Here is a 25,442-nt window from a genome sequence, read left to right as displayed (position 1 = left end):
TTCTGTAATCAGCATCCACCAGGTGCCGTATCGCATTCAGCACACCACAGTCAGTCAATACAGACATCCCCAAACACACCAAGGCTGGTTTTGTCAAATGTTTTATTGAGTGTAGACATCTGGAGTACTGTAAAACATGCATTATCTGTAGATTCAAAAAGGAGCAAGCCACATTGTCCTCACTGTCAAACGTGTCAGGCTTGGCATACATGATGGAGATTAATGAAGTATCATGAGAGTAATATGGTTCCTGAAAAGCTTCTACAATTTGGAGTAGGGTCTTAATCGTTTGAAATGCAAAGCTGTTCACATTTAGTGAACTTGCATGTTTGCTGGAGGTGCCATATTTTAATTCAAAACAAACAAGAATAATTTCAGTGGGGGGAGGGGAGGTTCCCTAGGTAGAAACTGTATGCTTTTTGTTTCCAGATATTCCATCCTAAATAAAAATTCATGTGCTTTTTGAAGCAGCACAGTTTATTTCTGAGCAATGAACAACATCTGATATTCATTTCTTCTTGGGTTGTTGAGGTGTATTAAATTTAAAGAAGATAATATCTCCATCCTCCACTATGTAATTTCTGCCTTGTTGTCTGTATTTTCCAGCAGCCTGTAAATAGAACAGACAAAAGGAAAGTGGGTTATTTCATTAGACATTTTATAGTATTTTCAAACTGTAATAATTTAAATACATTTTGGTAAAGAAACAGTACAGCTTCAGAGTTTGACAGCCACAATACTCCTCAGTTTGACATAATTTGGTCTTACATACATATGAAATATATACAAAAATAATTTAACCTCCACTGAATTGGTGGTGCTTAAATGCCATCTGCATTACATAGTGGTAAATCTGTAAACCCTGGCAAGTCTTAAGATAAAGGACACTAAAACAACTCAATTCCCCGTCCCCCCCCAGCTTTCAGGCTTTCTTTTTCTTCACCTAAAAAAACTGCAGGTGGCAAACACTGGTGGCAAGAATCTAAAACAGTATTGCTGGAAAGGGCGATCGGCAACAGTTTGCATCATGGCTGCGTGGCTATTAAACTGGTATATGAACTACTTCTGAGCGGCTAGACGAGCGAGTGCTGTCAAAACTAAAGATGGGAACGCTATGCAAAAGTCACAACTGTACATGCCTTGTGCTTCGAGCGGGGCTCTCTTGTCTGCTTGTGCTCAGATAATGAAGGACTGAGGAGCACAAAATACAGGCTCAGTTTTTCTGTCAGAAATTTCCTTTAGAAGAAATTTGCTTCAGAAGGACAGATATAAGAGCAGATAAGCTGTGAAACCAGGATACAGGAGAAGGCATATAGACCAAAGACATGAAAAGGAAATTCGTTATGAAAATGCTGTACTTGAGGAGAGCAGAAAATAGGCAAGGAATCTATTAAATAACAGTACTCTCCGCATTAGAATTTATTATTATATTTTTCTATCTTCATCTCGTCGTAATTAAACCTAGTGTTATAGAGGCTACAGAGAAGCTGTGGCATTAGGACTGACAGACTGGGCGGGAGGTGGTCTGCAGAAGCATTTATCTTGAAAAGTGATCTACAATATGGAAAAGTTGAGAGCTTCTGCTTTAGTTCAATAACCATTCCTGTTTTGAAGTTTTCTCTCGCAGGAGAAAGTGCTTCCATGCAAGACCTCACTGTGCCATTATTCTCAATGACACTATCACAGTGGTGGCATGCTAAGATCCCATTACAGGAAAGCTGTTAACTAATGACCTTAGTTGCAGTAGAACAGATCAGATTACTGGTACATAGTTAACTTAGACACCTTTCTTTCACAAAACCTGCTCTGTAAAGCAACGTATTTCCCCATATTGCTGTCTAGGAATTTAGAGGCTCGATAACCTTGTTGCTGTCATTCCTTATTTGAATGTTATCACCAGTGATGTTAGCCTACAGAAAATTGCAGATAAAATAGCCTTGCCAATAAATATATAGTGCAATAGTAATTGACCTTATCCCATATGACACTATCGATAAATAATAAACAGTACTTTGCAAACGTTTTCATATTTCCCCCCTCAGAAATCTGTTTAGACTGTAAAAGGTTTACTTTCAGGTAGACTTAGTAGTTCTTTCCTTTGAAGATCCTAATAACGCTCAAAGTCAAGAGTAATTAGACTAATTGATGGCATAAACACTAATAAAACAGTGCGGTAAAAATCATCGGCAAGTGTAAGCTGCAAGCACAGGTACAGAGACATTTTACAGTTGAATACATTTATTACTCACAAATATTTGTAGAAAAAACTGACCTCCGCAAAGTAATAATGCAGATTTGTTTTAGGACGCTATTGCACGTTGTCAGAGTGGCATAGACTTCTTGAATTAAATACATTTTGACACACTAATGCAAGTTTATGTATTTTTGTTACCAGTTTACAGTTAATTAAAAGTGACAGTGTTCCTTTAAATTCTCTAGAGACCATTTAATCCATTTCCATTGCTATCAGAAACACTGGTTGAAAAAATCAATACCCATTTGTGAATCTTGAGTATGTATTAAACAAGACACGTCTAACCAGTTCATTTGCACTTGAAAGCAGCCATCTGTAGAAGCCAGCTTTGCCTAAGCAGATATGATTGCTAATAATGTGATATCCCTGTAGACTACAAAGCCCACACAGAGCTATTCAGTGTATAGTTCACAGCACTGGCATTAAATTAGTTATGCTGTACTGGTGTTAGACACACACAAAATCAAACTTAAAAATCGATCAACTTGATAACGTACAAAGCAAGCAACTCCCATTACCACTGTTATTTCAGTTGACTCCTAAAAGCTCCCAAATTTAATTCTGAAATTTACCAGCAATATAAAAGTAATTAGTATTGTGTATGGCATGAAACATTGTATTAAATGCAAATTAGAAAAGACTAGAGTAATATAACACATTTTTCTAAGAGCAAGGGTTTTTTTCTAGCCTTGATTTAAAAACTGAGTAACAAATGCAAATAGGCTTGCTTCATAGATAGATCAAAACAATAAAAATTTAACCATTAAATATAATTTGAACATGGAAGCTTGATGTTTAGAATCTCACATAGTGAAAAGCAAATAAAAATATACAAGCAAAATACTTATAGATTAATTTAATAGGTATTAACTGATGCAGCTTCTCAAGGAAAACACTCAGATTTGAGCATCAAAAACTGTTGCTGGCAAAATTTGAATCTTGGTTACATGAAGTAGTTTCTGACTGCAGAATGTTAGATTTATTTATAGCTGTGGTTTCACTTTACAACTACAACTCTACTTCCCTTTTCATACGGCAGTTCACATGCCGCAACGAACCAATTATACTGGGATTTTTTTCTCTCACTTCCTGGGGTTCAAACAAACCTATTAAAGTCCTGCTGCTCAGTATGATCTTCCTTAGTGATACCACTGAGAATAAGCTGAATTTCAAATCATAATTTTGCATACCTTTCAAGCTATCAAATAGCAAACAATAAAGCTGAACCTTTTAAATTCTTTAACATATTATAGTGTGTAGGAACCTTCAAATACTGAGATTGATTAAATCAAACTAATGTGCTTTGTAATCACCATTTTATAAAATACAAACCTTAATAAAACATCAAAAATGCCAAACAAGAAATCAAATGTGTATGAAATAAAGGGGTGTTTCTCTGCTTAAAGAAGATGGAAATAATGCAATAGCAGCGCAGAGAAGAACAGTTTTTCTTATGACATTTATTTGCCATGTACACATTCATTTCATATTTAATAACTTCAAATCAGATATAATTTGTCAGCTATAAGAAGGGCACAACTTTGGGCACCCAATCAGTCTCTGCCCTCTAGTGTTGAGAAAGCAAATAAAACTGTTCTTAATAGAAGTGTCACTACAAAGAAGCGTGAGCTCAAGAAAAAAGTTTTTCATTAAATATCTTCACTGTCTATTCAAGTAGATAGTAGCTAGGAACCTTCACTTATTGTAATATATTTTCGTGGACTACATACAACTATTACTGGCATCCTGAACAATCAAAGTAAGGCATGGCATTTTTGAATGAGACATCAAAGGGTGATTGAATTAAATACTGAAATGGTAAATTTTAAGATTCTAATTAATGCTTATCAGAGCCTAGGAGTGGAATCCACTAATCCTGAAAAAAAAATTTATAATATAATACTTTCTTAACCATTTACACCTGACATTTCTAATACCTTCACTGCAAACACAAAACAGAATGACACGTTATTAGAAGAAACAGGTTTTCTGCGTTGCTTGCATTTCCCCTTAGAGGTGATTCAAAAATCTCCTATCTCATCTTAAAAATTTGATTTTTTAAAAAACAAGTTCATTTTAAAGCTTATTAAATTCTGAACACTAACACATAAACAGAGAAAAAATTTAGCATAGCATTTGGTCTTAGTGTTGACCTTTAGTCCATAAGCTGTCATATCTTGGATATTGAAATAGTTGCATTCCTGTTCAGTAAGTTGGTGAATTTCAATTCTTTCTTACGTAAAAGATTAAAATAGATTTTGGTCTATTGCTAGAGGTGACCATTAAGATTCGCTTAGCATCAAGAACTTCTTCCCAGTGAAAAATAGACTTAAAATGGAAAAATGGCACTTATGGAGGAACAGAGAAGAAAAAGATGGGGAGCTCACCTTGACGGCAGCTTCTGAACCTCCTTCTTTAAAATCTTCGTATTTCATTACTTCAGCCATAATGAATCCCTTTTCAAAATCTGTGTGAATCTTCCCTGCTGCCTGAGGAGCCTTCGTCCCTTTCTGTCAAAGGAAAGACCAGAAGAAAATTAATTGCATTTAAGAAGATTGATTGCAGGAAAGAGGTTTCTCCTTTTTTATATGCTTTCAGGATCTGCTGAAACTTTGTTTCATATCAGTTAAAATGTCATGCATACAGCTGGGTAATTCTCAATATTGGGACATACGGATAGATGCCTTTGCCACAGATAAACCAACTGATATTAAAGGAGGGCAGCTTTGTTTTTCCTAATAGGTATCAACAGCAGTATTGATTTTAGAAGCTATGATTGTATTTTGTTGCAAGATTCACTTCGATCCCTAGCTCTCCACACAGAAAGTGAGGAAAATAAAGATTTTTAAATAACTTTAAAATCTGAATTACTCAAGACTTTTACTTACGTCCAAATAATTTCAATTAAACGATAACATTCATTGGCAAACCACATTTATAATCAAAAATGATTTATGGATCTCAAGCCTGACATATTAGCTTATTTTTATTTCAGAGTAATTTTAGTAAGTCTAATATAGAACAAAATTAGTATTCTTACCAAAATGTCAACAACTGAATCACTAAAATATAAAAAAAATCACGGGCAACTATTATAAGATAATTTAAGTTTATGCAATAGAGGAGAATGCATTATAACTGCATGCTTTAAATTACAAGGACATACATTCTGTGCACATACAACCATGGAGAGAAATTTGAGAAATAATGGTGACCTAAAGGCTGCTTAATAAAGCATGTTAAAGTGCTAAGGAGTCTGACACTGTAAAGCACAGTTTTTACAATAAAAGATGTATTGGGTTAATATGGCTACTCACTGATGCTTACCTGACTAAATATCTTTGCACATTAAATCAAAGATACTTACAATCAGTCTTAAGATAAACCAGCTTTCAAATTTTCTAATAAAGAGCAACCATTTCTCCTACTGAAAACAGTGGAGTTTCAGAATGTGCTTTTAAAAACGATGGCAAGAATTAGAGCAACAAAACTTCTGCTTTTTTATTATTTTGGTAGCTATTTCAGGGACTTTAGCTAGCAGTTATCATGTAAAAGGAGAAGAGATGAAAAGGCTAAAAAAAAATAAACGTGCTTCTAAGAAAGTAAGTTTAACGTCCTAAAATATATACACAAAAATCTGTAGCGGTATTAATAAAAATATAAATTTACTGGAAATTATGTTGATTAATGAAAACAAATTAATTCCTTTGAATGAAATTAAATACAGCACTGAAATTCACTGCACAGCACTAAATACACTGATGCAATAAATACAAGCTCAGTGACAGATCTGCAACTCCAAGTTGAAATTTTTGTAATTTTTAAGACAGAGTTTGTAACTACATGCATTTCAAAATATTTTTCAATACTAATCTTTATAGTATAACATATTTACATTCAAAGGCAAACCACTACAGCTCAGCTTTTACTGTCCTCTGGGAATAAATTAGTCGATCTCTATGGCTATAATCATTCTACATCAATATTTAAAATACATAATATAATTTTAGCATTACATAAGTTCCCAGATAAACATATAAAACTACCAAAATAAACTAGGTCTAAATATTAAAGTCAGTGAAAGACCTGAATTACTGCACACTGATTTTAGGTTTTTGAGCCCAACTGTGTATCCATGAGGAATATAATGATGTTATATTGCTTTTATTGCTGAAAATGTAATCCGAGCAAAGCAAAGGAGGAATGAACCATCCGCAACCCAAACAAACTTAGTGAATACAAAATGAAAAGCAACATCAATTTCACTGCAGACAAACCCAGTCACACAGATTAAGCAAGCACAATACTGGTACGTCTTATCTCTGACCACAGGAGGAGGGTAGACAGATTCTACAGGATGAAGAAATTCAGACTATGTAATAGGCAGAATCAATTGTTACCTGCCTCAATCAATGCAGCTCCACTTTCACTGTTCAGCAGCTCACAAATAATTAAAGTTATCCTGGACAAAAACCTCATCTGTAATGACTAGCTAACCGCCACCATGACAAACTTCAAAGTCAGTGATATCAATCTGAATTCAATAGTGTGGAACTGGATATAGCTGATGAATAAGTATGAATCTTACCCTGATGGTCCATGCACGCACTTCATCTGGGCCTGCAGTGAAAAAGTATTCTAGTTGGAGTGCTGCATATCCAGCCTTAATGATCTTTGCTAAAGCACTGAAGAAAAAAAAAAAAAAAAAAGAATCCAATTCATTCAACATATACACATAAACCAGCTAAATGCCCCAAGTAATCAATTTACATGGAAAGACATCACATTTTGAAGACACCGGGTCTACTGGTAAACACAGCAATAACCGCAGTAGCCTTTTTCTTTGAACTCTCTTCAGAAAAACTACTTTTTTACTGCAGAATCATAAAGACAGTATTTTGATTTGTTTATTTGGCAGGCTACAGAAATATGGGATAAATTTAAATCACCCTATCAGACAGCACTTTTGGTCTCATGCAATTTTCAGGACTCCGGGTCATGAAAGCATAACTGTTTGACTGAAATTCAATACTGAAACAATTTATTATAGTTCTTCAGAAAAATTATGGCAACATTTTCTCCACCGTCCCTATTCCCCATGGATGACGAAACAGTTTTGGTGATCATTCCTTCTCAAAAATATACATAACTAATACCTATGTTATAATTAAAACACTGTACAGAGATGACAGATGACAGTTAAAAACTTAATTTAAAATAAATCTTTTCACTCTGTCTCATGGTAAAGAAAGGAGAAGATTCTCTCTTTATAATGGTAATTACTCTGTCATTTATTATTCTATCAGCGCAAGCAATTAAATTACTGCAAGGAAATAGTTGATAATAAAGTGTAGGGAAAATGAATGCTAATTAACCTTTGTGTCATGTTCTCTTCCAGATACTTCTGTTTCTCCTCAGCACTCATATCTTGCAACTTGAGTTCCAAGGCCCCACTAAAAGGAATGACCAAAGCACCCGGGTCGTGCTTGTCCACCCACTCTTTAATTTTTATCAACCTGTAGACAACAAAGGGCACAACATTATCTTGTAGTGCATGCATGGCTGTACCACATTCATTATTATCAAGTAGCACATACATATTCATAAGAATTGCACGGTTTTATGATGCCATCTTTTTGTGTATTGCTTTCCAAGGTCAAGGCATTAACAGGCAGCAATTGCTTCAGGTGTACTCCATTAACATTTCACTGTTTCTTGGTTTCTGTTTGGCATTTAATCTATCAGAAATAGGCATAATTTGAGACAATAACTAGGTTTTTGGTAAGGTTAAATACTTGCAATCTAAAATGCTAACTGAATAAAACTTTGTAGATCTGTGGACGTACATTTTTCTGAGACTTCCAAGAGTGATATTGATCAAATGTGGTAAAACTGGGGGTCTCCAGTTTCCTCTGACTTTTAAAAAAAAAAAAAAAAAATTAAAAAAAAGCATCTCAGTGGCTAGGGCAGCTGATATTAGCAGACAGAAAAGAACACCACACTATAAACTCCCAGTTAGCAAGCAGCACCCTGATCTTGGAGTATGTCATAGCTAATGAATACAGGGCTGTGTTTCCACTAGTTTCTCCCACCTTTCTACTATCTCCCCAGGACAAAGCTTCTAGATATTACACTACTATTATTTTTAAATAAAGAATCAAATTTCCTATTTCTCTTCATCTTTAATAACTGGCATCATCAGTAATAGTTGGCTGTACATCTAACATTTCTTTTTAGCTGAATGCAACTACAAATTTAGAGCTACTTTGTGGTGTTAGTTTTTGAATGTTCAATATCCTATTAAAATCAAGAAAATCTTTGCAGCAATAGCTGATGTTTAAACAATCTTTAAACACAGGCATCACATTCATGACTGCAAGTACTATTTATTTTAAATTTAAGGGAAACATTAATAAATTACCTGTAAGGAGTTCAATGTTATTTAAAGGGCACTATTTCTGAACAGGTGTGAATGGCAAGAATGACAACTCTGTATGCTCAGCAAGAAGACACAAGAGGCATGGGAATACTTCCTGTACACTAAGAATCAAAGTACAAAATACAGTACTTTGGGTGCTGTAGATGTTTCAGACCTGAAGCACCCACCATGCAGCACAGGGTTTTATGCTTGCTGAGTTCTTTTTCTTCGTCCTGCTAATCTCCAAGATTTAGACTAAGGTTTTAACTGCTATTATACTAAAGTGCTTTGAAACTGTGGCCTGCAAACCTTTAAATAATCAATGCAAATGTCACTTCAGAAAAAAATGAACTGAACCACAAGTTCATCAACACACATTTGTCAAAGAAAATAGCAGGGGATCAGAGCTATTATGAGATTAAGTGCATGGCCCACTGAGTAGGGTTTTAGATGGGACAAAGAATATAAAAGTTCACTCAACAGTTTTCACACGTTTGTTATATAAGGCTGGTCTTCTATCATTTACTTATGTAAATACCCCATCAGTGGTTTTCAATCCTCATTATACTAATCTTTTTTTCCTCCAGTTATCCAATGAAAATATAGTCTGGTCTCCAGGACTGATACTGAAACACTATTGCCTTCAGGAACGTCTGAACTGAAAATCACAATTAAGGTGCAGTTCTGAATGTGACATGTGACATTTAACAGCGCTTCTAAAACTGACATTTGTAGTTAACTAATTTATTTTGGCTAACAAACTGGATACCAAAGTTCAGAGCTTATAAATGCCAACCTTTTACAGAAAATTTATCTAGAAATGGATCTGCTATTCATAAGTGTACTTCAACATCTGTGCACACATCTTTTTTTTTTGTTTTAAGAAAGTACCTAACATTGGTCTCTAGACTAATTAAATAATGTACCAAGTGAAAGACAGAATGAAACAAGCAAACTTGAAAAAGTGAAATGAGCATGGAAGTAATGTCAAAAATTGGATTCAAATTCTGTTTGGTAAATATGGTCATCGTAACTAATAAACTAAGAACTATTGTGGAACAACAAGATAAGAAATAATTACTTTGGCTAAAACACCAATTCAGAATAATAATAGTCTTTGACTGTCATTTTAACAGCTTTTCTATTGAGTCCTTAGAGGGATTATTTGCATTCCTCAGGTATTCTATTGTACAATTCAGATGAATAAAGACTTACAAATCATTCCTCTACCGCCAGTGTGAGACTTTGATCCAGTGAATACACCATTGTACCTTAACTATAATTGGCAAAAAACCTGACAGTGTAGAGCATCACAAGCTTAATAACAAAGGAGAATATCTCAAAGTGTTGACAGATGATCTTCATAATGCAGGAGCAGAGCTGGTACATTTTAGCAATAAATGAGCACTGAGGTCTAAAGGTCTCTGAAGTGACTGACATCAGACCTGCTACAGCCTCACTAAAAGAATAAGGTACTGCATCCCACTCTGTACAGACAGTCGGGTTCTCTGCCTGAGTCTTTCACTTTCGTGACTTTCAATGTCACAGGAATTACTAAAAAGTACCAAGGAATTCCCCTAATGGTGATCGAAAAAAGAAAACAAAACAAAACAAAAGTAAATACTCAAATATAAATAGTGATACATTTCTCAATGAAATTTTCCCCCAAAGTAAAAATGCTTGACTAATAATCAATAAAGTAATAGTGCAAGTTTGCTTTCCTGTTGGGGATAACCAAGTGTGCTAAACAAAACAAAATTCTCTTACCAAATGGTAACAATTAATGTCAAAGTCTGTTTTATTTGAGCACATAATTTTCCCATGGAAATGCTGTCTGTCTGTAAAAGGACAGCATTAGTACACTTGTTTGGGCCTTTGTTAAGATAAGCAAATCCTGGAGTATCTCTCTTATTTCGTGCTATACTTGATAATGAATGTTGAAGGGTATTGGATTTTAGGCTGAGAGAAAAGACCATTAACACTCAAGAAAATCTCAATTTAAAAGAACAAACCAAACACTAAAATGTAACAAAACGAAAAGTTTAAAAAAAAAAAAAAAGCACCAAACAGTAGAACTGGCAGAACCAATGACCGTGATTAACAGCTGAAACTACTTTAAGAAACCAGAAAGCGCTCAAGATGAAAACCCTTCTTGACAAAGTAAGCTGAAAACTATGTGGAAACAGTGTACACGGTAAGAGCAATTAAAAATATCCTCTTTCCTAATTAGGTTTCTAATAAGGCCGTTATTAGCAGAGGTAAAACTAAATGCTGAATATAAAACATAAAGCAGAAAGAAGAAAGGCTTCTTCTAGTACTACTCAGTGATAACAGCAAGGGATCTCTCGGAGCATTTCTGGACATCCAACAGCCCTCCCCTATTGAGGTGGCTTGGTTCTTCCCTCCAGGTAGCTCTGTGGAGAGGGGGAGTGTGCCAACAGCGGCTACAGAGGGTTCCTGAACTGAAATTTGATTCTATTCACCACTAATGGACAAAATATTCTTTCTGGAAAAATATATAGAACCAAGAGACAGTAATACAACCATTCATTCTGTCATGGCAAAAAGAAAATCTTAAATAAAAGTTGAATTGAAAACTCAGTTAAAAAGACAGCTGTGTAGAAACCTGACACAAGAACAAAACCAGATCTGAACAACTTGCCAGTGAAGGCAGCACTCAAAATTCTGACCAGGGAAACCAGCCAAGAGGAGTTAAGATGCTCACTTCCACCTAACACTGTTATTCTTGGCTGATAAGGAGGTAAGGAAGGACAAAAGCATGTCAGCATATCTACTACTGACTCAGAAAAGCTGTGAAGACCAAGACGTTTTCTTGCCACTACTAGATTCCAAAACTTGATGAAGGCATCATCTCAGGGCATTCCAGTTTTCAACTCTGCATCAGACTGACAAGGAAAAAGTAAATGAAAGAAGCCAGTGACTTCAAGTGCAGAAGGATCAGGACAACCACCAGAGTGAACTCTGGATACTAAATCAGGATGCAGAACAGACCTTGGGGAAAGGTTTAAAAATGAGGGTGCTCACTGAGAAGGCCAATGAGCAAAGAGCACCAGAAAGGGGAGTTGTGCAGAAGGGAGTGCCTTCGCTTTAAAATGGTGATAGTTTCTGAGGCAGAAGAAACCAAAACAAAGAGGTACAAAAGTTGCAGAATGTGCTTGAACTACAAATCAATATTTGACAGAGTTTCACATGAGAGATCCAGCTGGGAACAGAGACAGAGTTCAGATGGAAATCAGAAGTAGTGATGGAAGAGGGAAGCTGCAGAGAGAACTTAAGCTCAGTGGACACCTGCAAGACATGATGATCTGAAAAACTGACCCCTGAGAAGAAAGGAGATTTGTGAAAGTATGCTTTTGTACAAGCAAGACCAAAAAAAACCCCCATCTAACTCATGGAAAAGAAACAATTGTTTTCCTGTTCTATACCTAACTACGAGTAGAAACCAGCAGAAACAAAACTGCATGGCAGGGAAGAAGAAAATACCAGGCAGCACCACAAGAAGGAAAGAAACAAATGTAGATAATGAGATAAGATCAAACTAAGTGATCAAAATATACAAAAGACTGAAAAAGAAGATCTACAGATGGGAGTGAGAACAAGAGGACCTAGCAATTCCAACAGGCTCTTCCTGTTGGCAGCTCTGAGCAACCCCGGATTTTTAAAACCTTCCAAACTCAAGCCGTTTAGTGCTCTGTTCCCCACTGTTGAAAAGTTTTCCATATGTGTAGCTCAAGCCACCTTCATTCCAATTTAAATGCACCAGTTTAACTGAGCCTACACTATGGACTGGGAATACACACTCCCTATTTCTTTACAACAGTGCTTTACAACTTAAAACCCCACATATTACTTTTAACTTTGAACCTTTTTCTGGATTCTCTCCAATTGGTCTAAAAGTTCCTGGAAGCACACAGTACCTAAGGCACTCCTCAGAGCTCTCAATAGTAATGTCTTATAAGCATTAAAAATAGCTAGAGGATTAACTCACACATTTTTCAGGTGATTCCCCTGTTTATAAAACCCAGTATAGCATTTGCTTTTTTGTGACAGCACTGCAACATTATCTCATGCTCAGTTTATAACTTATTGTATGACCCTGCTTGACTAGCTATTCTTAATACTATTTGCATAGTTGATTATTCCTGCATAAAAATCATTCTCAGAAGTTGCACCCTAGCTCTTTTTTTCCTAATGATTTCTTCTATTTCTTGAGATGCTTCTAAATTCTAATTTTGTTCTATACATACCTGGACATCTCCTAGTTTGGGGTCATCTACAGATTTAACAAGAATGCTCATCATCCAGCTCATTAATGGAAATACGTAAGGGTATTCAACCAGCAGCCGCTTCTGCAGATCTCATAATGAGATATTCTTCCACTTGGAAAGTGAACCAGTGATTACTATGCTCTGTGTATTATCTTCCAACCAGTCTTGCACACCCAACTTCCAGTAGTTTCCATCTAGCCAATATTTTCTATCTTGTTTATGAGAACGTTGTAAGGCATTGAAACGTTTAAAGGCTTAATAAAAATGCCAATATGTAGTAAAGTATATTTTTTCACTATATGCAAGACCATTAAATTTATCACAAACAAAATATTTGAGTCACCTGACAATTTAGACAAGTAATAAATAGCCAACATGAATTTGTGAAGACAATTGGGTTGCTTCCGGGTGATTAAAACAGTTGAACGTTCCAACGCTTTTCTTGAAATTGAAGGAAAATTAATTGACTTAAAAATGTCTTATTTCTTCCTTCCTCTCTGTGGCTTTCTTTTGTCTTTGGAAGCCTCACCCATTATCCACAAGTTATCTAAAATGATGATAAATTAGGCAACGATTAATTTTTTTTGCCGGGTCCCAAAACATTCTACTATGAGTACCACTAGGTTTAGTTGATTTGTTGGGGTGGGAGAGGAAGATCTAATTTACCTAAGCACCAGTATTGCATCACACAGTTCATAGGTGATGTCCTTCCCTTCTATTCTGTTAGCATGCATAGACTCCACAAAGATCAGGTCCCACTGTTCAGTGCTGTACAACACATATATGGATGAATATGTGCATGTATTCTTACATAAATAAGAAACATTCACAGCCTCAGCAAGTTTTCACTCCAAATTTATATAATCAACAAAGAATGGAATGGCAAAAATGATGAAACCAATGTATATAATAATTCCATATCACAAAATAGGTCAGTGGCAGAAGTTAAGAAAGGGAAGCAGAAAGCACAGGTGATACTCTGCTGTAACAGATTAACATGCTGTAGCTCTTACTGCTACCTGCCTTTTTCAGGGTATCCCTTTCTTCTTGCACTACATAAAGAGAAAGGAAGACTAAACCGGAAAACATTAAAGAATAAAAAGGTACTCTCTTCCCCACCATGCTGGTTTGCTTTTTTATGAAGCCAACAAATCTACAGAAGGTTTGGGAGTAACTGTTACTGACCTAGGCAATCTCATTTCAAATCATCAGTGACATTTATGAATTTATTCTTTTATTCCCTGTTCCCAGATGGCCAGGAGGAACACAGCAATCCTTAGATTTCAGAAGGCCCTTTCCCACCCGCCACCTGCAAATACTTTCTAGTAACACTTCAGAACAAAACCACTGCCTCCACACACTGGGCTGCTCCCTGGCCAGGAGCCTCCTCTCAGCCCCTCAGGACAAGAGCTTCAGAACTTCATTTATCCTGGGCATCCTGAATGCTTTAAGTTCCTTGATGCCTTCCTAGAGTCCGATGTCCATACCCCCCTCCAGTATTTAGTCACTGCAACTGGATGAACCTTACAAGAGACCAACGTGGAAAATCTATCTCACACGTTAGATGTCACTCATATGTCCAACACAGATTGACTTGAGCCTTGAAACATGCAGTGGAATAGTCCTTAAAACTCTTTACCACAACATTTTTGGGGACTTGCAACACTTCCATGATCTCAGGAACCTTATGACAGAATAGGTATATAAAGTATTTCATTCTACCAGTTCTGGACTTTACAGTTTTTATCTTCATTGTAATTTCAACTGATACTGTATTGAGAAAAGAAGAATAGAAGTTCCTGATCAACACTGTCATTTGCCATTTATTATAGATGGGTTTGTAACTTTCCTTAACATTCTCCTTTGAAACGTAAAGTAATCCCAGGCTCTCTGCCTCGTGTGTGTCAAAGCAAGTTTTTCCAGGGCCTTGATCTCTATCACAGCCATTATCTTAAATCCCCTATAATTCTGCAAAATCATTTGTTAGATGGGGTGACCAGTATTGCACCTACTATTTTAGTTCATGTTGCATCCCAGATTCTAAAGAAACATTTTCATAATCTGGACATGAGCTTCTCATCCCATTCCTTATCCATCCAGATATTACACTTGCTTTTCTGCTACCAGTTGCACATGGAGCAGGGACCCTACCAGCACTCACTGCAAGCATACTCAAGCTGTTCACCAACAAAAATAATCTGGCAAAAAGCAGTTTTGGGAGGGAGGGAGAATTTATTTCTTTCATATCCCCCTCCCCACTCTTTTTTTTTTTTTTTTAAGCTGGACCATTTCACTTTCCCATGTATCCTTACAACTGGTTGTGCCAATATAACTGAAGGGTGGTGCAGGAACAGGTGAAGACTGTTAAGGATGGGCATGCCTTAAGTTAGCCTACCACCCAAAAAAGAGCAATGGCATGAAGCCAAGTTCAATCAGGAATTTTAGCATTTATTATTGGAGAATGCTTGTATATGGCATGACTCCTGAGTAAAAATTATCCCATATGAGATCACTTAAAAATCGATTCTTCAAGGCAAAAACCAGTATTAATTGACGGGGGGGGGGGGGGCGGGGAATCAAGGCAATATTCTGGAAATTCGTATGAAAGCACTTTGTGCCCTTAAGACATAATTCTGTTAACAAATTGTCTAACATAATATGGTATTAGTATACAGTTCTCAGTTTATCTGGTCTAGAAAGCTACCTGGAGATATTCACTGTTTAATGGTATGTTAAAAACATATAAGGACATAACACTTCACTTACAACTTCATACTACTGACCACTTCTTGAACGTATTTCATATAAAGATTTGGCTTAACTGACATGAAACTTGTTTAGCTGTTTTGGGTTTGCAAGATGTTGGAACTGTGAAAGAAATAATACCACAGAACATGATATTACCTGTAAATCAAGTACAGACAGTGGTTAATGGACAAAATACTTTTATAACTAGGAGAAATAAAGTATGCATAATACAAAAACCAAGCTGATGACCTACAAGCAAGTATGAATTAAAAAATAGCAAGATGGTGGAAAGAGAGAAAGAATCCAGAATTACTTTTTCTGCTGATCTATATAGAGTTCCCACTAAGAAAAGATTTTTTCAGTACTTTATACAGTAAATTGTATCTAACAAAACATCAGTCAAGGTAACCTTATTTTAAACATTTGTAAGAAGGATCATTCATGAAGAATAAAAAACTTGAAATCCATTTTTAAAACATTTGTTTCTGATCTAATTTTCAAGACTTCAGTAATATCTCTTTATCCAAATTACGGTCCCCATTAAAGTGATCAAAACCAATTATGACTCAATGAAAACAGTACTACACTGCTGCTGTAGCACCTGCTGGTACGTGAAAGGCTTACAGTCTCTATTTCTCCTTGGTCTGCCAATTCGGAAAATTAATTCTGTCTTAACTCAAAAAAAATACACCCCCCCAAAAAGACCCCACAAACCAACAAAAAAAACCCCAAACAAATGAAAATCATGGCTGTTGCTGTCAACAAGTATCAAGCACACTCAAGACCGAACTACTGATGAAACTGCGTAACAATGCAAACCGCAATAAATCATGCACATTACATTTCATAGTTACAGGCATAACAGGCTCCACTTGCAGCACGTATACTTTGGACAGAAAAGATGCCTTTGGAAAGTCACATCTTGTTCTTTCTGCTATCATTTATAAAATGCAGAGTTTTGAAAGGTTATCTTGAAAACTATTAAAAAAATGTAACAAATGCTCGTTCATACATTATAACAGAAGGAGCAAATCTCAGTCACAAGACTTATGTGCAAAATGATGATGATTGAGAAACTACTACAGATCAGTAGAAAGAATCCCTATTCCATAGTCAGGTTTATATTATGGCATGATAATTTTAACTTTTGTCTCTTGACAGGGCTTCTTATGTCACATGGAAAACTATTCTTAAGGGTCCTGTACAAAAAAACGTAGGACAATTCATATCAACGCTATTATAGCAAAGTCTCAAACATGTAATCCCATAAAAAAATTACAAGCCACACAAATAGAATATTTGATCAAAAAAACATGTGACACCTTAACAAGAGAAACTTTACATGAAATGCATGATGGACAACACCATTTTAAATTTATATTCTTTGATTCTTCTATGTACTGTGTGCACACAAGCAAGGCCATACTCCCAAACAAAAAAATATGATCTACATAAAACTCCTGTGTGTTGAAATAAATATATACTAACAACACTTGAAGTAAGATACTATAAAGAGTGCTAATCCACTAGTGCTAATTAAAAATCCTGCAATGAGTAACACAAATGCACACTACAACACGGGTTAGTTTTGGCTTTCGCTTATGTCACACAGTTTAATGAAAACTACACAAACTGGGTCAGAATATTCCCCCCCACTTCTCTTAACGAAATATCCTCTCCCACTCACACATGATAGAGGGAAATGCATTCCTCGCTTCTCCAGAATTAGTCAGTGTGATCTTAATTGCGGAGCCTCTCCAGACCACAGAATTCACATGAATGCTCTCTTCCTCCCTCCATCAATTATTAAAAACTATAAGTATTAAAATTGCAAGAGTCTAATATTACCACAATAAGAGCATGAGATTTAAAATAATAAACCCTGCTTATTCCCCCCACCCCCTTGGACCATTACCAAGTACTAACATTTTGTGATCACATGATACTACAAGTAATGTTTTAAGAAACAATTTTAACGAGGCTAGTAATAAGAATCATAGAAGCTGGAGATACTGGACTAAGTTGTGGGGGGTTTTTGATGAAGAAAAGATCAAACTTGTTATGAGGCTGGAATATGCTACTCAATAAATCAGAAATTAACTTTGATATCTATCCAGAGAAAGAACATCATCTAAGCTCTCAGTATAATAACGAAAGAGTTATTTAGTTGAATGGTTAATATTCAAACTACAGCAACTCAAAGAATACAAGGCTTAATTTCAGACACCTGATTTAGATACCCAATCTCATTCTGCTCCCTATATAGTTAATGAAGCAGGAGGCTCTTCTGAGGGCAATTCAGAGCACTTAAATTAGGGCTCCTGTTCCCACTTTATTCTTAAAGCGTCTTCCCTCTCCCCTTTTCATAGGCTGCTTTAGAAACTAGCCCTGACCTTAAGTGCCTAAGATGCTTACGTAAAATTCTGTGGCATGCCTCAGTCTTACCTCCTGCTGATACATTTTCCCAAAATACTGTCTAATAAATACAACAGCATATACTGTACTGTCATATGAACATGTCCATGTCCAAGTAAAACACTAAATGAGTTAGGGATTTTCACAGTGTGCAGAGATGCCTTGTATGAAACGCACTTCACTAATTTGAAAAGCTGTCACAAAAATGTTCAATTCTACAGACACAGTCTGTTTACCTGTCTAAACTATGGTGAAATGAAAAAAAAATTAACAATATCTGAATCATCTACTAAAACATACTTGTCCTAGGGGAACACTAACTTTGATATTTTTCAGAAACAAGAATAAGTATCTGGATCAGTGTCTGAAATTACGCTCCATCTATCTGACAGACTGTAAAGGATCTGTTAGACATGAAGATATTTATGGCTGAATATGGAATGACAAAGTAAATTTCTGTCAGAAATACTCTTATTCTGTGGGTGGGTGTGTACAAAACATTTTTATTTACAAACACAAAACTAAAATTTTATTTATTATAAAACTACTAGTTTACCTATCTTCATTTTCTTACCAATTAGGGAATTAGTATGCATTCAATGCCTCCAGCAATTCTAACAACAAAAAATTATTTGACTGAAAAGAAGTTCCACCTTGAAATTATGGCACTCTGTGCTATGTTTCACCCTTACAAACACTAGCACTAACAACAATAGGATCAAAAAGCCAAACCTAAAATGCAAGCTACTTTAATTTTTATGACTTGGCCCAGAAACCATGTTTCAATAGAAAGTCAGAACATAAGCCCAAAAACATACTAATGCATGTTCAGTCTCTTCTGAGTAAAGAAAAGGCTCCATGTGTAGTGGCATACATGATCATTGTCAACATAAATGAAAATGTTCATGAATAAAAAACAGGCTGTATAAAGAGCTAATTATAATATTACTATCAATTGCTAGCTTGCGCTTGCAAATCTTTCATATCATATAAATGCATTGTTTTTGACATTTCTCTGTAGCTAAACATCACATCATTTCACTTTTTCAAAGTAGTTCAAATATGCACAGGATATACTATAAGGAATATAGTCTGCTCTACAGTTACACTGAAAAAGAAAAAAACTATGACATAAATATGCATTTTAAATAAAGATTAATTTAAAACATTAATCAGCTCTCAAGTATAAAAAAATATCTAGACTTCTAACAGCCTGTATAAAATGATTTCCACTTTCTGTCTATTCATCCTTTCTATGCAAAAATAGCAGTTGAAAACACTTCACCCAATCATGCAATTGAAGACTGAAATAATACATACACCTGAAGCAATAGTGAAGTTGTGAATTATTCAACTTGCATCCAGACACTTTCTTATCATTAGAAACACTGTTTATTTGCTTAAAGCAATCACTTGCACTCTTTTAGCACACAAGTTGTAAGAAAAGTTTCAGTAACCAATGAAAAGCACCATTCCTATTTTAACTATCAAATGGACTCTTCTTCTATTTTAGAAGTGCCATAGAATGTAAGTTTGGAAAAGGCCTGCTCAACAGGCAAGAGCCCTAGTAGGTAATATATGGTTAAAAGCAGACCTAGCCAAAGGAAAAATACTAAAAAAGTCATAGGGGGCAGTTATTCTCTGGGACATGATAGTCTATCCATTTCTCCACCTAAGAGTCGCTTCATCAACAGATACAATGCTATTTTAGACTTTGTTTCGTTGAGCAATGACACCATCAAAGAAGAAATGATCACAGAAAATAACCTGGGTAAACACAAGTAATTTGGTTTAAAGAAAAAAATAAAGCATGCCCTGATAAATTTATTCTTTCATTGATAGGACACATGATTTTCTATGCAGGAGAACTACATCTATAAAGTACTTGATAGTGTGCTGCATGTGAAACTACTCGTTCAGCTGGAGAAGAGGGGGAAGTGGATTCGTTCAGACCATGTACCGAGTAATGCACTGGATCTGTTAACAGGAGAACAAATAGGTGTTTAAGGATATCATTAATCAAGTTTCACAAGGATCAAACTTAGGACTGATCTCGTTTAAATACATTAATGGCCTTGACACAGACATCACTTGCATGCAAAGTTTACATTCAGCACAAGAGCAGGAGACATTTTCCTCAAGGGAAGTCATCATCAATCAGAAGTGACACAGAATGGGGATCCCGATGGGTTATAGTCTTCTTCAGAGCAACTCTAAGCCACCAAGACAATGCAACAGGGAAAAGGCAAATGTGATCTACAGATCCTACTGGAAATGCTTCCCTTTGTTTAACAGGATGCATTACGTCTGCATATAAGGTATTCATGAAAGCATGTGGAGTATTACATGCAGCTGTGGTCAGCTAAATTCAGAACAGGTCTAAGATTATCAGAGGAATGGGAACCTCATGTAAATGACAGAGACAGAGAGAAAATTGATAATGCCTGCTTTAAATAAGTACTGAGGGTAAACACCAATTAGATAAGATACTATTTAATCTACAGGACAAAGCTGCCAGAACCACCAATGAAATAAGCCAGCCATGGAAAAACATAGGCTGGAAATTAGCAGAACATTTTCAACTCAAGGCAGCAGCGAGGTTCTGTGAGCAGCCTCCCAATACTAAATGCAAAACAATCAGCTACTGTTAAAAAAAAAAAACCAACCAAACTTAATTAATTTATGAAAGTCATTATACTGTGTAGATAACCAACAATAACTGGTTCTGTACTGAATGCAGAGGAGGGATTAAAGTAATTTAGGGATTACCATATAGTTACAAGGAAGCACTACACTTTGTGAATTCAGAAGTACATAAAGGTTATGCAGAAATGCAAAAGGAGGACAAAGAGGTCTCAATCTCATACAAATCAAGTTCCTGCACATTTTGTAAAAAACAATGCCTCCACCGCGGAAAAGGTATGAAGAACTCAACCACCACATAGTTGACTTGGCTGGAGCTAGCCAGCTGACCAGCAGCAGTAGGCTGGCAGACTGATCATCATGCAGAAAGTCCTCCCAAGCCACAGAATATGATGCTACCTGCTGTACAGAGAACCATGTCACTGCTGTTTGAAGAATAAGTTAGGAGTCACTGTTGTAAGGAAACAAGACTCTTGGAAAACTAGACTTCAGAACTCAACCTCTTGGAAAATTAGACTTCATGAGTTCTGCTCTTCCAAAATAAAATGTAATAAAAGCCAAAATTAGCCCCTAATACCATGTATAGTTACCAATGCCACTGATGAGGACAGCATGGGCAAGGCAGAAGAGGTAGCTGCAGTACTTGTATCACAGCTTGGCAGTAAGTAATTTCAAAATCTGGGCAAGGTACGCATTTTTAAAATAGCACTAATAAGAACATTGGACTTCATTATCTTAAGTGGTCAAATGAAGAAAATTAAGAACATTATTATTTAAAAATGTGTGAAAACTTTAATGGAATTTTCTTACTTGGCATCACAAACAGAAATCTAAACCAGACAGAAGTAAAATCCAGTCCTCCATCACCAAATCTCCAGGCACGTAAAACGCCTTTAACATAAAGCCATCCCTTGTCCTCCTCCAGTTCCACATCAGTATCAAGTTTTGCTCCAGAGGAAGGGAATCCCATCATCAGAAGCATCCTATCCTACCCAGTCCTACTGCATTCTTGCAAGAGCAAGCTTGTCCTTTGCATGGAGAAAGACAAGGTTGGCTATAAAGGAACGGGAGCCATTTGGTACACCCATGAGCAGACAACCCTTTGGGGCAGGACACGGATTTTGAAATGCATTAGCAACCTTCATTCCAACATTTTCTGACTTCAAAGTGTATCCCATTGCAACATTAAGACACTTAATATAGCTGTATGTAATTTCCAGTTTCTAAAAAAGCAACCAACAAACATGTTAAATTCTAAACTGAATGTACTCATTACATACCCATCACACAAACCTATCTTTGAGCTAATGGAACTACAATGAGCATTTGCTCCTCAACAGACTAGAAACTGGGAAGAGGTAAGGCGTTCTGCTATAAGATGTCACAGATATGCTAAGAGCAGAGAAACAAAAAGACATAATGCCTCTGAATTTCATGTCATGCTTTGTAAGGAGAAAAATCTAGTGAGTACAGTCTCTTCTGACCCTTCCTCCTAAAACACAGCCACTTTCCCTTCCCATCCGACAGTTCTTCACATTCTGTTACTCACTGGTTTATTTTCCCAGCGTCATTCTCCAGTCTTCAAAGCTTTCCATCCTGGTCCAACAGCAGTTTAGCAAGATGCTTCCAAATGCAAGCCCCAAAACTTACACCTCTTCATTCAATTCACACCTCCCTCTTACCCTAGCTTTTGGTCACCCCCACACTCCTACTTCCTTTTATCTCATTTGCAGAGTCAACAGTTCTGGTCCTGGCCAGGGACCCACCTCCTACTCAGTTTCCTTCGTTCCTCAACATACAGAGGTATATTTGGATCAGAGGCACTTCCAAATTCCTGTTAGGTCTGCTCGACTCTTAAGTTTAGTAACAGCTGTTTCAAAGAAAAATTCCTTTGCCACTGTATATCTCACAGTATTTAGCACTACATTAATATTTACCACTACATTTTGTTTAAAAAATAAATCATACAAATACAGAAATTTTAAAATTTGTGTTCTGCACAAATCCAATGCATTTTCATGATTTTTCCCACTAGAAAGAGGACAAAGTAATTATGTAATAGGCTGAAATAAACTAGGCTTAGGAACATGTCGTGGTTTAACCCCAGCCAGTAACTAAGCACCACGCAGCCGCTCACTCACTCCCCCCCCATCCAGTAGGATGGGGGAGAAAATCAGGAAAAGAAGTAAAACTCCTGGGTTGAGATAAGAACGATTTAATAGAACAGAAAAGAAGAGACTAATAATGATAATGATAACACTAATAAAATGACAACAGTAGTAATAAAAGGATTGAAATGTACAAATGATGCACAGGGCAATCGCTCACCACCCGCCGACTGACACCCAGCCAGTCCCCAAGCCGCGAAAAACCCCGCCCCCCCCACTTCCCAGTTCCTAAACTAGATGGGACGTCACATGGTCTGGAATACACTGTTGGCCAGTTTGGGTCAGGTGCCCTGGCTGGGCATGAGAAGCTGAAAAATCCTTGACCGTAGTCTAAACACTACTGAGCAACAACTGAAAACATCAGTGTTATCAACATTCTTCACATACTGAACCCAAAACATAGCACTGTACCAGCTACTGGGAAGACAGTTAACTCTATCCCAGCTGAAACCAGGACAGAACAAAATACCGATTTAAAAAAACAAAAAAGAAACCCCAATCCATTGTATAGTTACTTAAGTACCAGAGACACAAACCAATTCAATAAAGGTATTATATCTTATCAGATACATACAGTAATATTTGTTTTAAAGAAATATTCAAGTACTTCAGTAGAGTCTAGAAATGCACGGAACATGCAGTTGTATTTCTAGTGCCTCAACTTAACAGATGAAATCTTCTCTTTACACAGGCAAAGGACCAAAAATGGGAACCTAAATAGAACAGAGTGAAACACAGTAAAGCTAACAAACATTGCATCTTTCCTAGAAAGAGAAGTTTCTCTCAGAAAAAGACATGGTTGATAGTTTCTCTAGTGCTTTCATATAGTTATTGTATACTGTACTTTTGGTACATACCTGTGGAGCATGCGACAAGAAATGCCAAGCGTGTAGGAGACCTGATACAGCTTAATATTCTTGTCATAGCTGCACATGTCCTCATTTTGCTATTTACCACAAAGAAACCAGAACTATACATTACATATCAATCAGAAAGAGGATACATTTTTTTAATGTTTTAATGAAAATAATGCGAAGTATGGAACTTCACGGCGATGAGGTGGCTAAACCAGAACTATTTCCCCAGATCTACAGCAGTTATAAAATACTACTTAATAATCCTTTACAAAGAAAGCACATACTGAATTTGTGCAAAACTTACATGCTGCAGTTTTCAGAAAAGCACCACACTACAACTGCATTCCATTCATTCAGAAGCAACCCAGATTCAGTACTAGAGAAGCTGAAGGTACTGCTCAATGCAATGATTCATAGTTTCCCTAATAGAAAGATTCAGCAGTTTTCAGTCGAGACCTTTATTCCCTCTCTGAATAAATGATGCCTGAAATTTTTATTCTTGTTCTAATGGAATTTCAATGGCCTTCACTGCAAATCTACTGGAAATTTTCGCATATTAAGTGGAAAAAATTAAATGATGTTAACCACATTTTAATGTGATTAAGGCTGACAGGGTCATTATTTCTGCTAATCACTCAGTTTAAAAAGCTCAAACAAAACTTTGTAACAGCCAACATTTTTTCTGTTTTTCCATATGTCTACTTGAGTTGAGAATTAAAGCCACTACAAAATATGAAACACAGTATATATCATAAAAAGGATATATCAAGAGTATTCTGCAATTTGTACATGTATTTCATTATAATTAATCTCAAGATTAAAAAAAAGAAGGGGAGAGGAAATCAATCTTACAATATGTATACCCCTTTACTACTTGTGTCTTCCTCAAGCAAAAGACAAAATGGAACAAGAGAATACGTATCTCTCTTCCTGTAGCTCCTATTTGCTAGTGAAAAAGAGAAAATACTTCTGCATGTCTTTACTGTGAACCAAAAGGTATGTGTAATCACTGAAAATAATTTCTTAGCAAGTGTCTGTTGGGCTCTGCAGGATGGAGTTCTGCTTGTTACCATTCAGATATGCATAAGCTGGAAAATGGGCACAAAAAAGTGGAACAGAGGCAAGTGACAATGACGAGGAGCGAAGAGTATGTAGTTTTCACAGTGCCTTCTAGTTTCCTCTCGTGAAGGATCAATGACGGAACAGAAAATTAAGGAGACTGCTGCTATGGTCACTGGCGCAGCTCGAGAGGCACAGCCTTACAGCCAGCCCTGCCTGCTCTTGCTCAAAGGTTCACCACCGACAGCAGCACTGAATCCCCATGGAGCAACTCCCCAAGATCAGTAACAGAACACAGAAGTCTTGAGGGTGGCTGAAGAGGGTGGAAGGACTTAAAATTAAAAAAACAGTCCTAAGTTTGTCCCATTTGCACTGCCACAGGAGGGGGGATGCTGTTTGTGGGATTTATTTTTTGTTTCTTTCTGGGTGGGAGGAGGCTGTTCAGAGGTTTTGTTTGGCTTGGGTTTTAGGCTTTTTGCAGGATTAGCATTTTCTGTAAAGACACCACTCTAATACTTATTGCCTGCTTAATAATTAATACCGCCCTCTGTGGATCCTCATTTCTGGAGGACCTGTACCTCTCATAAAACG

The 25,442-nt window shown here is 36.4% G+C and overlaps 1 protein-coding gene across 1 annotated transcript in view; it reads right to left on the bottom strand.

The window, feature by feature from the left end:
• Positions 1 to 85: 85 nt before the first annotated feature.
• Positions 86 to 25,442, bottom strand: part of OLA1 (Obg-like ATPase 1) — a 103,627-nt gene continuing 78,270 nt past the window's right edge. Inside the window, exons 7-10 of the mRNA XM_010566524.1 lie at positions 7,630 to 7,770; positions 6,843 to 6,939; positions 4,642 to 4,764; positions 86 to 610 (exon numbers count right to left, since the gene is read on the bottom strand). Coding sequence (XP_010564826.1) covers positions 509 to 610; positions 4,642 to 4,764; positions 6,843 to 6,939; positions 7,630 to 7,770 — 463 coding nt within the window. The 3' untranslated portion in view covers positions 86 to 508. The remainder of the gene's footprint in view (positions 611 to 4,641; positions 4,765 to 6,842; positions 6,940 to 7,629; positions 7,771 to 25,442) is intronic.

This window comes from Haliaeetus leucocephalus, unplaced genomic scaffold (genome assembly GCF_000737465.1).
Source record: "Haliaeetus leucocephalus isolate CR32 unplaced genomic scaffold, Haliaeetus_leucocephalus-4.0 Scaffold1, whole genome shotgun sequence".
Lineage (NCBI taxonomy): Eukaryota > Metazoa > Chordata > Aves > Accipitriformes > Accipitridae > Haliaeetus > Haliaeetus leucocephalus.
The sequence above is the reverse complement of the archived record's forward strand: the minus strand, read 5'-3'. Positions and strand labels throughout refer to the sequence as shown.